Genomic DNA, 14,597 nt, shown 5'->3' with positions numbered 1-14,597 from the left:
AAGAAATTCACACGTATGCTTGATAAGAGCGTGGATTTTCGGAGAAACTCTTAGACTAAAATGACATAGGCCTCTTTGTACTCATTAATAGTTCATTTATATTTAGGTAACTAACCAGAACCAAGACATGCAACTTTAACTGCTTTTAAACATTTATAGGAATTAAGTATAGAAATAATTTGTTCATTTTTTTTTAGTTCGAAAATTTTATTAATTTTTCTAAAACGTAAGTATTTTTCAGTAGTTTTTAACATTCCCCGCCTTTAAATTACCCACCACGCAGCATAGGCCTTTCATAACCTAAACTTTGGTTCCAATGATTCGCCGATAAAGTGGCATCTATGGATTCAAAATATTTTTCAAGGTAGTTTTAAATTCTGTTTGTATCTCCACTAAGTAGATGAAGTTCGATTGGAGAAAGAATTTCTATAACCTTTACGTCATCAGGTAGATCAACTAGTGGACGGTTGACACAATTATTATAAAATGCAGCTGAAAGCTTGGATTTTTTTAAAATATCCTTACAGGAAGTTTTGTAAGTATTAGTCGATGAACGGATACTTCCCAAAGTTCTGAGCTCACCGTGAATTTGAAAATCTTGCATTTTTTCTTTGCTAATATTACACCAAGGGCAAGGATGTGTTGATGCTGCACTTTCAATTCCAAAAAATATACTGGTCATTTTTTTATCAAAAGCGCAAAAGTAATGTAATTCATGCAGCTTCAAAATATTGAGAATTTTTTCAAGATTCAAATGAGATTAAGCCACATTTTCTACTAAGCCAATAATAAGCAATTTAGTTACGTCTCCGTCTTTTCTCAACCTTGATTTTAGTTCCCTCCTCCAAAAATTTTATTTTCAGTACTTTTGATCATTGAAGTTCCGCACCTCGTGTATCTTAAAATAAAAAAAATCAGCAGACTAAGGCTTTTTTATCTTTGTGAGATGTTTTATTATTTGGCATTTTTGATTTGAGCAATACTAAACTGTTTAAATTATTACAATTGACAGTAGATAAAAAAAATTTCTCTTGCGGTATACCACAAGGAAGTACATTGAGCATAAGAATAATGGTTGGTATTTAAAAAAATGTAATGTAAACGTTTTAACCGTTATTAACTTATTATTTTTTAATATGTTTATAACTAACATATTAATATTAACCTTCAAGTTAAGGCCCCAAGGTCCAAATACTTGAGTAGTATGGAGGATGGAAGGAGGAGGGGAGCACTATTTTCTTTAAAAAAAACTCTACTATTATGAATGCGACTAAAATCATGTGTAAAATTGTTATTTTGTAATTTAGGTTTATTTAACGCAATTAAAGTATTATTCCTTAATATATTTATAAGAAACGTATTAATATTTACCTTTTAATGGGGCCCCAAGGTCAAAATACTTGAATGAATGGGAGCAAAAGGGGGCACGATGAATATTTTAAAAAAACTCGACCATTATGAGCGTCAATTAAATTTATGAATAAAATTGTTATTTAGTAAGAAAATATTTAAACGTTGAAAAGTTGATATCCCCCAAATTGAATTGATTGTTAACTTTATTTGGTCGCCATTATTAAACGACAACAAATTTTCTTTATATAAACTAATTTTTTCGATGAATTTTGATTTAGTATAAAAACTTGAAAAAAAACCTTTTTTTTCTTTTCCTTCCACATACGGGACAGTGGGATCCGAATTTTCTCGTTAATATTGTTCCCAGACCCCATTGATCGTAATTTTTTTTGTTAAACATTCTTATTTGACACCAGTATTATTATTACAAAATTTAAAGTTTGTAGCATTTCTGTAAGTTACCTATCTTGAACACCAAAAATTCATGACCTGTCCGTTTAACCCCTTTTTTTTATAAAGACGTCGACAGAATATTTTTAAAATTTAGATTACTATAGTAGGATGTTTTGTGGTTTCGAAAATGCAAACCGTTTCTGGTGGACATTTTTTTCAAATAAATTATTTCCGCTACGGTGTAAACCAAACATTTAGGTAATAAATTTACAATATTGCGCCTGTAAGCGCTGCAGTATTTTAATTCCTACAACTTAATCTTTTTACCACATTCAAGATATTCCAGATCAATCTTAAAGACCAGAAGTTGATAATAATAGGGATTTTTTTAAAAAAACCCCGAAAAAGTCTATTGAGCAGTTGATGTGGTTGAGACGTTTGAATTTAAGGTTTTCCAAATAATTACCTTCATGCCTATCTAAATGATAAATTTTTTTTGACTTAAAAAGGTTTTAAAATGCATAAATTTTTAATACTTACATAAAAAAAAAAAAAAAAGAAAACTTCAAATAAAACAGCTAGTAAGCAAGTATTTGAATTTATTTGGAAATTAAGTAACCATTAGTAATTAATAAAGTTAATTTCTCCCGAACTTCATTCACACTCAATAGCGTACTGGTCTCTCATTCACACTCAATTGTACGCAAATATTTGATTAGCAGTAAAATTTAAGTTTTTAAAATACGCGAACAAGCCTTTTTAAAATTCTAAACCATTATAAGCCGGGATAGCTCAGTTGGTTTTTATTTGTTTAAACTAGAATCACCGTGACGATGAGTTGAGCCTTCTCTATTAATACCTGTTGTGGTGCTCCATTTTTTTGTCCAAAATATTTGCTTCGTCATAAGTTTTTACTTGGAAACTTTGAATCAGTTTAAATCTAACAAAGAAATTGTTGATTGATAAGAAAAACTTATCATACTTAATTTTAGGAAGCTTGACCCTAGAAAGAGCTTTTCAACCCTAAGCAATCTTCTTTTTGACAAAGATTTTTGTCAATCTTTTTTTTGCTATCCCATTACACTCATTGAATTTTACTCTCATAAATTTTCTAAAATAATTTATTATGTGCAGTTTGTTCTTTATAACCTTACTTGTCATTAGAGTAAGAAATTCATTTTAATTTGATGGTTTAAATTTCTTTGTTTGTGTTTAAGCGAGAAGAAATTCTTTGAAATATAACCTAAAACTTTTTAAACAACAGTTAAAACTTTTTTTTTGAAGATAAACACAACTAAACTCTCTAGCGATTTTTAGTCAGTTTTTAGTATTTATATAATCTTTTATTTCAGATCTATGATCATCTATATCAGTGCTTATAACGCACGAATATTTAGACAGCACCGATATTTGCATCATTGATATTTACAACATTATTATTTGCAGCTTTCTTCTAGTAAAACGACGAAACTTTTGAAAGTACGACAATCAAATACCTGCATACTGTTGCTAGGTCACCTGCATACTGTTTGGTTGTTTTGATATGTTGTTTACGAAGACAAAAATATCGAGACATATTTTGTTTTCAAAAAAATATTACTAAAAAATTTAGAAAGCTTTTTTCTTTTCATTTTAGTTTTGGAAAATAATCTATTATTTCGCAATAGTTTTAACAAAATAAGTCGCTTGAGCGCCGAATTACTTATTACGACACGACAATAATTTAAATTAAATACATAGTTTAGACAAACAGCGAGTAACAAGTTAGGATGCGTTTTTGCTACTATTTGCAGTTTTTTGTTTAAAAAAAAATACTACTCTGCAAAATAGTGGGTGCAATAGGGGTGTAGGTGGTACACCCTCCTGTCTCACTCCCTACCGATGCTGATGGCAACGTAAATAAATACTTTGAATTATCTTAAACGTGTTTATATATTGGCAATTTTTTCAAGTTATTGCTCTCAAATTTGCGAGTAATATCAGATTAATTTAAAATACTACAAAATAATATGTGTCTTAAAATTGATAAAATTTTAAACTCAATTAAATAGTTTTTACCGCTATAAATAGTTTTTACACCAAGAACTAATGCTTTAAAAATAGAACAAATAAAACCTTTACTTTTAAACTTTTTTTTCATAAGAAATAATTTCATCATTAACTCATTATTAGTAAAAGAGATAATTTCATCATTATTGTAAAAGATTAGTTTAATAGTTACGACATATCATAAGTGGCACAATAGTTTTAAATTTAAGCTTTAATTGTTTGGTGTGTTTCTTCGTCAAAAACAAGTAACTTTCCTACCCGTTGTAAATATCCCCCTTTCCCTGTGCCACCAAGAAAAAATTGACTTAGTGTGTCATAAACATAAACAGCATTAGACATTTACCTTCTGCTGTTGAATTGTTTCCTAACTCTTCAACATTTATTCCATGCAGCGGGTGCAAGAAAACAAAAACAAGTACCAAACCAAATAAATGTACTAACTTGAGAGTCATCTAATGCGGCCTATAAATACCAAAGTTAACAAATAATTATATTCCAATGACGCCGAGTGTTAACAATTAAATTTAAGAAAATTGGTTGCTTAACAATTTCTTGAACAAATAAACTAAACCTTTTATAAAAACGGGAACAAACTCCCTATATTTGCCAGTATATAACATAAAAATATCTCATAGAATGAAAATGATGGTAAGTTCCATAATTTCCGCTTCGAAATTACTTATTTTAAATTTTTCTACTTTTGAGCATAACTTTGTGGCGTTAAACTGCTAGCCTACCAGAATTTGCGTAGAATTGTTTGCAAACTGCTCAAGCGTGAGCGTTGGCATCCAACTGGTGTGTTGCTAAGTAAGTGGCAGGCGTTGTTAAGAAAAAATCTTGTTTTAATTTTTAACTTTTGGTGTTTAATTCTTAATTTAATTTAAAAAATGGTAAAAGTGTGTTACTTAGGGGAAAGAATTGTGAATGAAATAAACATCAATTAGGAACACTTTAATAAGAATTATTTTATTACAGTTTTTACCGGTTGCTTCGTTTTAAAATTGTTGGTTACACGCAATATTTTCAAACAAAAAATAAAACAGCTGTTGCAAAGTTTCGAGCAGCGAAGCGCGGTCTAAACACAAGTAATTAACAAATTAAAAAGTAATCAAAGACGTTTCAGACGTTTTGAAATAATATTTTAAATATCTTACTAACTAAACAATGACACGCGTTGCAGATAAAATAATTGTTTTCAATTTATGATTATTACTAAACGGTATAAATAATTTTGAGCGGAAAAGAAATAAAAAATAGGTTGGGCTTATTTATAAGTGTATACCCACCACCACAAACACCAGGCCTCGTGCGTATAAAGTACGCAATAACAACAATAAAACAAAGCACAAAATAACAACAATAAAAACGATGATAACAATAATAAAAAAAAACAATTATACTAATGTAAATAATAACAATAATAATAATAACAATAATAATAATAACAATAATAACAATAATAATAATAAAGATACTATAAAAAATAATAACAATTGATTCCAGCTAACGTGGTCTACATTAATAACACGACGGAACATTTTTGCTTTCAGTTTCTGGCTTTCGCTTTTTGAAGCGAAAGCCAAAAACTTTCGGACTTAAATCATTCTCAAAGTCTTCTAATGAAGGTTGTTTATATCATTTATAAAGAAAGTTTTAATTTACAGTAAAACTGGTTATGAGAAGCGAATTAAATTGATTCCATTATCAAAATCCATTTTTGAATTTGAAAAATTATACTGACTTATCTAAAAAATAAAAAGTATTTATTCTTTAAATTATTAAAAGTTTGGCAGTTTGTACTGAGTATTTTGATAAAAAATACTTACAAGCAACCAAAGGAAAAACGGTGACCTATAATTCAACCTAACTTTGAAATTTTCGGAATCTTTTACTATAGAAAGCGTTAACTTTATTTTAAAGAACAATAATTTTACTATCAATAATGAGTTTTTCAATCAATTAATCAGAACAGCTACGAGAACAAAAATGGCTCCACCTTATGCTTGTTTAGTCGTAGGATATTTTGAAGAAGTGAAATGATTTCCAAAAGTTTTACCGTATTTCTTCAATAAAATTGAATGCGAAAACATTCAAAACAATTTCAAAAGTTACATGGATGCGTTTTGTCGCTTAACTAAAATCTATTAATGTTAATTTACTGTTAAAATGTCTTAATTCTTTACACCAAATTTTGCAAATAATAATTTTGAAACTTTGTGGACTACAACTCTACGTGGTATCATGAAACTGTCTGTTTTAGACAATAAATTAAAACCAGTTTTTGAAAACACTTCTGTTGTACTATCACAACGTCGACCAAAAAATATTTTAAGACATAAAGTTTTTATTAACGATGAATGCAAGGTTTTAAAATGCGTGTCAAGAAGCTATGTACTATGTAACTTCAGTTTGTTAACCATTTTACCACATCATTTGGAAAGTATGAACATTAAAATTTCAATATCATGTAAATCCAAAAATATTATTTATTTTTTATCATGTAATGGATGTGATAGAAAAATAACATACATTAGCAAAATTAATAACTTAAGATTAAGAACTAATCTACACATCTACATATGTAGAACATATATTGGTTCAGATAAATTTGATCAGCATGTTTTCAATTGCCATAAAAATGAACCTTTTTTTAAATTATTTCTAATGTCAAAACACTCAGATGAGAATTTACTTCTTATTTATGAAGCTCACCTACATAAACAGGGACATGACACAATAAACATGGAAGGCCTTCTGTATTAGAGAAAAAATTAAAATATTTGTTAAAATTTAACTAATAAATAAATTTTATTCATCTTAGTTTGAATAGTTTTTATTTTGTTACCTGGAACTTTTACTAATATTTGTTAAAAAATTTTTGCTAAACATTTATATATATATATATATATATATATATATATATATATATATATATATATATATATATATATATATATATATATATATATATATATATATATATATATATATATATATATATGTTAATGTCTTTTTATTAAAAAAAAAACCTCAAAACTGCAAAGAAAAAAAGTTCAAAAACACAGACTAGTAGGTTAAAATAAATATGGCCTATAATCGATATAAAGTAATTTATCTCAAATCTGTTAAAAATAAAATTCTATAAAATTGGTCGAAAATGAAAACGTCATATATTGGTCGAAAATAAATATAATTGGTTGAAAACAATTTCTGCCGCAGTAGGACATCTGAAAGTTCGTTCTATTTTTTAGTAGATGTTCATTTTGTAGAACGAATTAGTAGGTTTTTGTAGATCTAACTATCTGACAGGGAAATAACACCAATTTATAAAAAAAAATCGTCAATTTTGGATTAAAAAACCCGTCCCAGCTAGTAGCAAATTTTCCTTTCACCTTAGATCCTTATCATCCATAAATACATTTGTTGAACAATTATACATGGCAAAAACTCTCTAATGCATCAATGCACCAATAAGTGGAACAATCTTCCCCCAAAAAAATTGAAAACTTGAATTCAAGATTTTTTGCTTTAATTCATGCTTTTTTAAGTAAAATTAAAAAATCTTTGCGGCTACTTATAAAACAAAACAAAATCATTACCATGCTTAATTTCTACACTTCTCTAAATTATTATTTCGCTAAAATATTATTTAGCATTTATTATTAAACTTATATATATTAGTCTTATATATTTAGTTAGTATTAATATCTTTTTTATCCAATTATCTTTTTCTAATTCAATAATTTTTGTCTTTATTCGGTAATACTCCGTGGTAAATAAATTAACAAAATTTTATACTCAAGTAAAAGTACTGTTACTTGACACGTATAGACACGTCTTTGTCACAATCCAGACGTAAACCAAAGACACGTGTATTTCCCACACATTTTACTCGAGTTTAACACATGTTATTTAAGATTTTAAAATCAAATTTATGTCGCGTGCTTTTATCACTGGCTTAACATTCTGAACGGAAATTTAGTATAATATAATTTATCTACGTTTCCGTAATGGTGAAATCAATAATATTTAACATTAAACATTAGTATTTGTTTTTGGTAAACAGTAATAGCTAGTTTCACAAAGTGGCAACCATTCCAACCATTATTGGGACGTGCTATTCTTTTTGTTTTATAAGGTTTTGAACACGCAACAGAAACCAAGCGTATCTTTTTTCTAAGTTGTACCGCCTGGGATGAGCATACCAAAAGATTTCTAAGATATGAGTAATGAAGTTCAAATTGGTTTGTATTTATTGATAGAAAGCAGTATAATTAGCGTACATTTATACGGAGTATTTAGCGGCTCTCATCTAATTAAAATGCTATTTAACTTTTTTTTCTGTTAAAATATTACCATTACATACAAAAGAACATGTGGTAAAAAATTTTGATGTTGAAATATAGTTATTTATTTTTTCCTAAAGAAAAATGTATTAGCTAGAAATTAGGGAATAAAATTACTCGTGAATTTTACTACCCGGGTACTCGGGCTTCAATTTTTATCTACCCGGATTTTTTGTCTACCCGGACAATTTAACTATTTTTGTCTACCTGGACAATTTTTGTCTACCCGGATTACCCGAGTATTTGTTAAAAAACATCAAACAATAAAAATAAAAGATAATAAATATACTTTTGTGTATTATGATAAGTTAATATTAGTTCAGTTTTCAGTATAGGAAAATTTTGATATTTAATATATAGTTATTTTAGTAAATAATTGGTTAGTTAAGTTTTGATTCCTTATCATAATATTTTAAAAACACTAAACCGCTGAGTGTTTCGGCAGTCAATCTGGAACGTATTTTTGTAGAAAATTTTCCGGCAATGGAAAAAACCCTTTCACAATTCATTGATGTAGACTTAATGGTAAGAAGTGCTTTGTGTAATTGTTCCAAGTTATTTTTTCTCTTCCCATTTCCTTAAATAATTTCCAGTTCTTTTTCAAGTGAAATTGTTTTGGTGCTAAAAATGTAAACAACGAGTTATGAAGAATGTCTTCACAAAAAGATGTTCTCCTGTGCTATTACTTCAACTTTCTCCTGTGCAATTACTTCAACTTCAGCAAGCATTTTCGATTCCGGTTCAGAATATAAACGTTTATGTATTTGTTTTCCAATTAATTTTACATTATATCTAGATGAATATGATAAAAATTCATTTTTATCATATTTAGTTTACAATGTTAGTCGTGTTACATAATTCATAAGTTAATTATGTTACATAAACATAAGTCGTAATACAATTACGTAAATTTATTTATAACATATAAATATTGAAGATTTGACGTATTTACATTATGCAAAGATACAACACATTTTAATATATAATAAGCTGAAGATTTAACAAATACATTTTACATACATTTTTAGTAGAATTTTAGAATGTTGTGCATAGAGGAATGAATTTTTTTAACTTAATTTTAAAAACAGGAAGAGTAATAGAAGGATCAAAATTTGGTATTACTATTTTATACCAAAGATGCGATATGAAATACTAAATTGATTGAACTTGGTTCATCAAAAAAGTATTATTTCTTTATGTGTATTTATTTATTGGTTTTAAAGAAAAAAGGTCGTTAAAAACAAATAAAGATAAATCGTTTTTCCATATAAAAGTAAAACATAAGACATTTAGTATGTTCCGTTTATAAACATCACGAACCTTCATATAACCAAAAAAATTATTTTGAATGTGAAAAGCGATCCGCATAATTAACTACGCGAATTGCATATTTCTGACGGCGATTAAGATGTTGGAATTTATTTTTATCCGTACTTCCCCAGGCGATGATTGCATAATTTATATAATTGTGTATAAATCAATAATAGAGTTGGGTTAAGTTTTTTTTTGTTTAGGTGTTTTCGGGCTTTGTATAAAATGCCAATATTTTTGGAAATTTTTGTGCTCACATGATCAATATGTTTTCTCCAAGTAATATTCTTTTTATTATAGTTTCATTAATACAAATTTGAGGTGTATTACTTCGTAAAAAAACGTTTTTTTGTGCAGGAGTGAAGGGTAATCCGTTTTGTTTTGTTAATATTTAAAGTTATATTATTAGCTTTGAACCAATTAGAAATGTGATTGAGTTCATTGTTTGTAGTTGAAAAGAGTTCATAAATATCAGTATGGGATCGGAAAAGATTAGTATCATCAGCTAACATTATACTTTTCAATTAAAAATAGTAGTGGTCGAAGAATAGAACCTTGTGGAACACCACAGGTTATGCTCAGGGGTTCACTTTGTTGACCATCATTACTATACACAAGTTGTTTTTGATTTGTTAAATAGCTTTCAAACCATTTTAAGATTCTATTGTTTAAACCATAATGTTTAATTTTTTGGATTAAAATGTGATGATCGACCGTATCAAAAGCTTTTGATAGGTCAATAAAAATACCTAGTGTATATTGAGATTTTTTAAAAGATTTAGAGATGTTATGTATAAATTAAATAATGGCATGTTCAGTTGAATTTCCTTTTCTAAAACCATACTGATTGTTATGAAGTAAATTGTTGTAATTAAAATAACTGTATACTCTGTTGAAGATAATTCTTTCTAAAATCTTAGAAAATATAGAAAGAATAAAGATAGGACGATAATTGCTGATATTGAATCTGTCGACTTCTTTATGGATAGGGGTAACCCTGGCAAATTTTAAACGTTCATGAAAAATATCTTGATGAATAGATGCTCTGAAAATTTTAAAAATAATATTTTTTAATTGTTCGTAGCAATCTATAACAACATTTTCGTTTATTTCATATGCACCAGGTGGTTTTTTTTTTTTTTTAAAGACTTGAAAGCTTTGTCAAACTCATCAAATGATAGTTCGGCAGATAATTCTTTAGAGCAAATGTCTTTATCAACAGGTATCAAAAAATCATAAAATGAGGTTTGGGTATTTGGTATTTTACTTGATAGAGTTGATCCAATTTCAGTGAAATATTTATTGAATTCATGAGCTATTATTTGTGGTTCATACAAGCTATTGTTATGACTTTAGGCATTTGTTACACATATTTAGAGCCAAAGGTGTGCCAATTTTTTTAAGTTTATTGATAGCGAAAACCTTAGTTTCTTCGAATATAATCAAATTTCCCTGTTTTTTATTTAACTAAATAACAGCTTCTGCTAAAGGTTCCAATATAGCTAAAAGCTCCTTAAGGCGTAAAATATGGTCAACAGATGGTGCCATTGCACCTACTTCCTCTAAAGTCATATAGATAGGGTCACATAATAATATGAAACGATTTAGGGTTACATAATAATATGAAACGATTATATCAATCAAAAAATTTCAGCGCATACGACAATCTAACAATAAGTTCAAATTTTTACCTGCTTTTAAACAACATGGGTTTGCAGAATGCTGTTTTGAACTGGTGAGTTCCTAAAAAATTTGCATATTTTTCGTTTATCACACTGCTTATATCTATGGCTAATTTTTCTTCGTTCTCAATAAAATTAATATTTACATCGCTGGAAAAGTATTCGTCGATATTGCAATTGAAGTATTCGTTACCTTCTCATCATAATTTTAAGAAAATTCAGTTTCATTGTTTGATTGGGTCTGCGAAGTTTTTGAACAAAATACACTTAGCACTGTCAAATGAATTGCATGGTTGTGACACACCTGATTTATTGGGTCAATTTCATTTTCATATTTAACCATCACAGACGCGCTGTCATGTGTTGATGCAACAATGTCAGATTTTAAATTCAACCCATACTTATTTAATGTAGGGTAACCTGGGACAAAGCGAGAGACCGGGGCAAAGTGAGACATTTAGGTTTTCTAGCTTTGTAAAAAATTTTTTTGAAATGATACAGTAATTTTGTTTTATTATATTAAAAATTTCATGCTTTTTTATGTTTTAAAGTAGTTTCCATCAGTTTTTTCATATAATATGACATAGAAAAGTGGGTTTAAAGCTTACGAGTTGCGTAAATTTGATTAAAAAATTAGAATAAATTTTCTTTTGTGAAAAAAACTCACGTACGCTGCCATTTTTGAAAAAAATATATTTGTTTTTATTTAAAAATTTAATACCATTTGATAAACTATACTTACAATAATATAAAATTTAGCAAACAAGAAACAAATAAACAAAAAGTTCAGATTCTTGCTTCTAGAGCATCCATCTGAAAATCAACACCGATTTCAAGATCATTTTTTCTAGTCCACGGTGTTCTTCAACTTTTTAAACAAAGTATAGTTGAGCGAGGTATCTCGAAAAATTACTTCTTTCTTAACCACGTCATAATAACTGAGTATTTTTCGTTTTGTTTTTCCGATAGTTTCTCGGCTAGTCTTCTAACAAACTTATGGCATTCTTTACCCATACCTCCATTTGTTCCAAACACTAGTGGTGTCATACTGCCATGTTTGACTTCACGAACTCGTTTGTCATATTCTCTTTTTTTTTCCTTTTCACGTTTTCTGAATATAGCAGCTATATCCAGATTTTTGTTGCTCTTGGTATTGACCTGCATAACTCTTACGTCAAAAAATGTTATCTGTCCATTTTGCTGCCATTTTTTACAACAGAACAAACATAATATTGCGTTTGTAATCATTTATTTGTTATCTTTCAACTGCCATTCTTCTTTTTATGTCAGAATATTTTGTTTCGAAGGTATTTAAGAAATATATAACTTCACATTTATGGGGAAAGTGCGACAACGCTAGTCACTAAAAAAGGTCGTCTAAGTAAACGTTTACAATAGCAAATTTATAAACTTGCTATCATCATTTTATGAAAGAATTTTATGTAAAAGTAAAACATAATTTTATTCGAAACTTTAAAAGAATATAACTTTGTTGTCATTTAGTGCCCAAAAATTTTTAAATGAGAAACTACAAGAGAAAAACTAATTAAGCTAACTGGAACGAAGATGGCATGAAAAATGCTATTACAGCAGTAAAGTTGAAGCCGATGTCTTTAAGAAAAGCTTGTAAAAACTTTAGTGTGCCAAAAGATTCACTATATTGGCGTGTTAAAAAGGCTTCACTTAAATTTCAAGTTGAAAGTAATTTACATAATTTTTAATTGTGATGAGTCTGGATTGTTATGCGTCCATAAGTCATCCTGTAGATGAGTTATCTCATCTACAGGAAAACGGTGTATTTCATCAGTGACAAGTGAGGAAAAAGGAGTCACAACAACAATTCTATGTGCATCTAATTCTGTTGGTCATTATGTACCACCCATAATGATATTTAAGCGCAAAAAAAAAAGAAATTATTACTCACAGATGATGCTCCAGTTGGAACTATTCAAGGATGCTCAGAAAATGGCTGGGTTAATACTGATTTATTTCTTGAATATAAACAACATTTTGTTAAACATTTACGATACACCTTGATCAACAAATTTTTAATTGTATTTGACGGTCATCGTTCTCATACCAAAAGCTTAAAACTTGTAGACTATGCTCGTGGCAATGGATTGTTTTTCCTATCGCTACCACACACAACTAATAAACTGGACCGTGGATTTTTTAAGAAAACCTTTTTTATCCAAGCATGTATGAGATGGATGCGAAACCATTCAGAAAGACTAATACAAACAGAAAATTTTAAAGAAATTTTTAATGAAACATATTTAAGAGGTGCTAATATGGAAAATGCTACTTCAAGTTTTAGAGCAACTAGAATTAACCTATTTAATCGGCATTTGTTAGAAAATAAATGTCCAAGGACATCTTTGAGTGATAATAATAATAAAATTTGGTTATCCATACCTCATGAAATTAACTTTGAACGCGATAACCAAAAAAAAAAGTGAAATTTTACTGCAGCCAGAGTTGACTACATTAGAATTAACGAGTCATGATAAATTAAAGCCAATTGAAAGCTTTGCAGAAACCACTGTTACTTCCTCAAGTACTTTTGAAAACATACTTCAAATTCCAAAACTTTATCATCCAAAAAGAAAATTAGCTGAAAAATCTCAGATTATAACTAGTTCTCCATATAGGAAAAAAGTTTTACTTGAAAAGAACAATACGAAAAAAATTTACTTGAAAAAAGCAATGACAATAAATTAAACAAAAAAAAATATAAAAAAGAAAAAGAAAAGAAAAGTAAAGAAATGCTAGATTGAAAAAGATGTAAACAATGAAGAGGAATGGTTTTGTCCAGTTTGTCAAGGGAAATGGTGCAAAGGTGCCCAAATTGACTGGATAGCTTGTTGTGTATGTACTGTTTGGGTACACGAAAACTGCACATTAAACGATGTTGCTTTTTATGTGAATTGATTTTATTCAAATTTTTTGACTAACATGAAACTTTGCATTAAACTTTTGATTTAAAAGGAAAACTGCTTTTTTATGCAAGTAGATTTATTATTATATTCATATATTTTGAGTTGCATTAGAGAAATTACAATATATAATGAAAAACCTTTGTGTTTTTATTTGCATTCGTATATGAGGCGCCTCACAAGGAAAAGGTTCCAAATTTTAGTTTTTAGTTACAGAGATATTTGACATAATAGTCAGGTCAAAAAATTCAAAAATGAGATTATTGTTTTTTTTATAGTTTTATCATATTAAAATATATATTAGGTGTTTTTTTGTGAAAAAATTTTTTTGGTAATTGCAAAAAAGGATTTTTTCTTAATGTGGAAAAGGTACCAACTCTTCATCAGAACTGTTTTGATAATGTTCTCTCCTCGAGAAGTAACAAACTCCTGGTTAATAATTTTTTTATGCTGTATTATTAACGTTTTAGCGTGTCAGTATATAATACTTTTTATTTTTGATCAATAATCGTTGAAAATCCTAAGAA

General features: G+C 28.2%; 1 protein-coding gene across 1 annotated transcript in view; it reads right to left on the bottom strand.

Annotated features, from left to right (window-relative positions):
• LOC100204188 (uncharacterized) overlaps window positions 1-4,745 on the bottom strand; it is a 37,052-nt gene extending 32,307 nt beyond the window's left edge. The window contains exons 1-2 of the mRNA XM_065791827.1: window positions 4,367-4,745; window positions 4,139-4,257 (exon numbers count right to left, since the gene is read on the bottom strand). Of these exons, the coding sequence (XP_065647899.1) occupies window positions 4,139-4,247 (109 nt within the window). The 5' untranslated portion in view covers window positions 4,248-4,257; window positions 4,367-4,745. The remainder of the gene's footprint in view (window positions 1-4,138; window positions 4,258-4,366) is intronic.
• Window positions 4,746-14,597: the final 9,852 nt, after the last annotated feature.

The sequence above is a fragment of the Hydra vulgaris genome, chromosome 02 (genome assembly GCF_038396675.1).
Source record: "Hydra vulgaris chromosome 02, alternate assembly HydraT2T_AEP".
NCBI lineage: Eukaryota > Metazoa > Cnidaria > Hydrozoa > Anthoathecata > Hydridae > Hydra > Hydra vulgaris.
The sequence above is the reverse complement of the archived record's forward strand: the minus strand, read 5'-3'. Positions and strand labels throughout refer to the sequence as shown.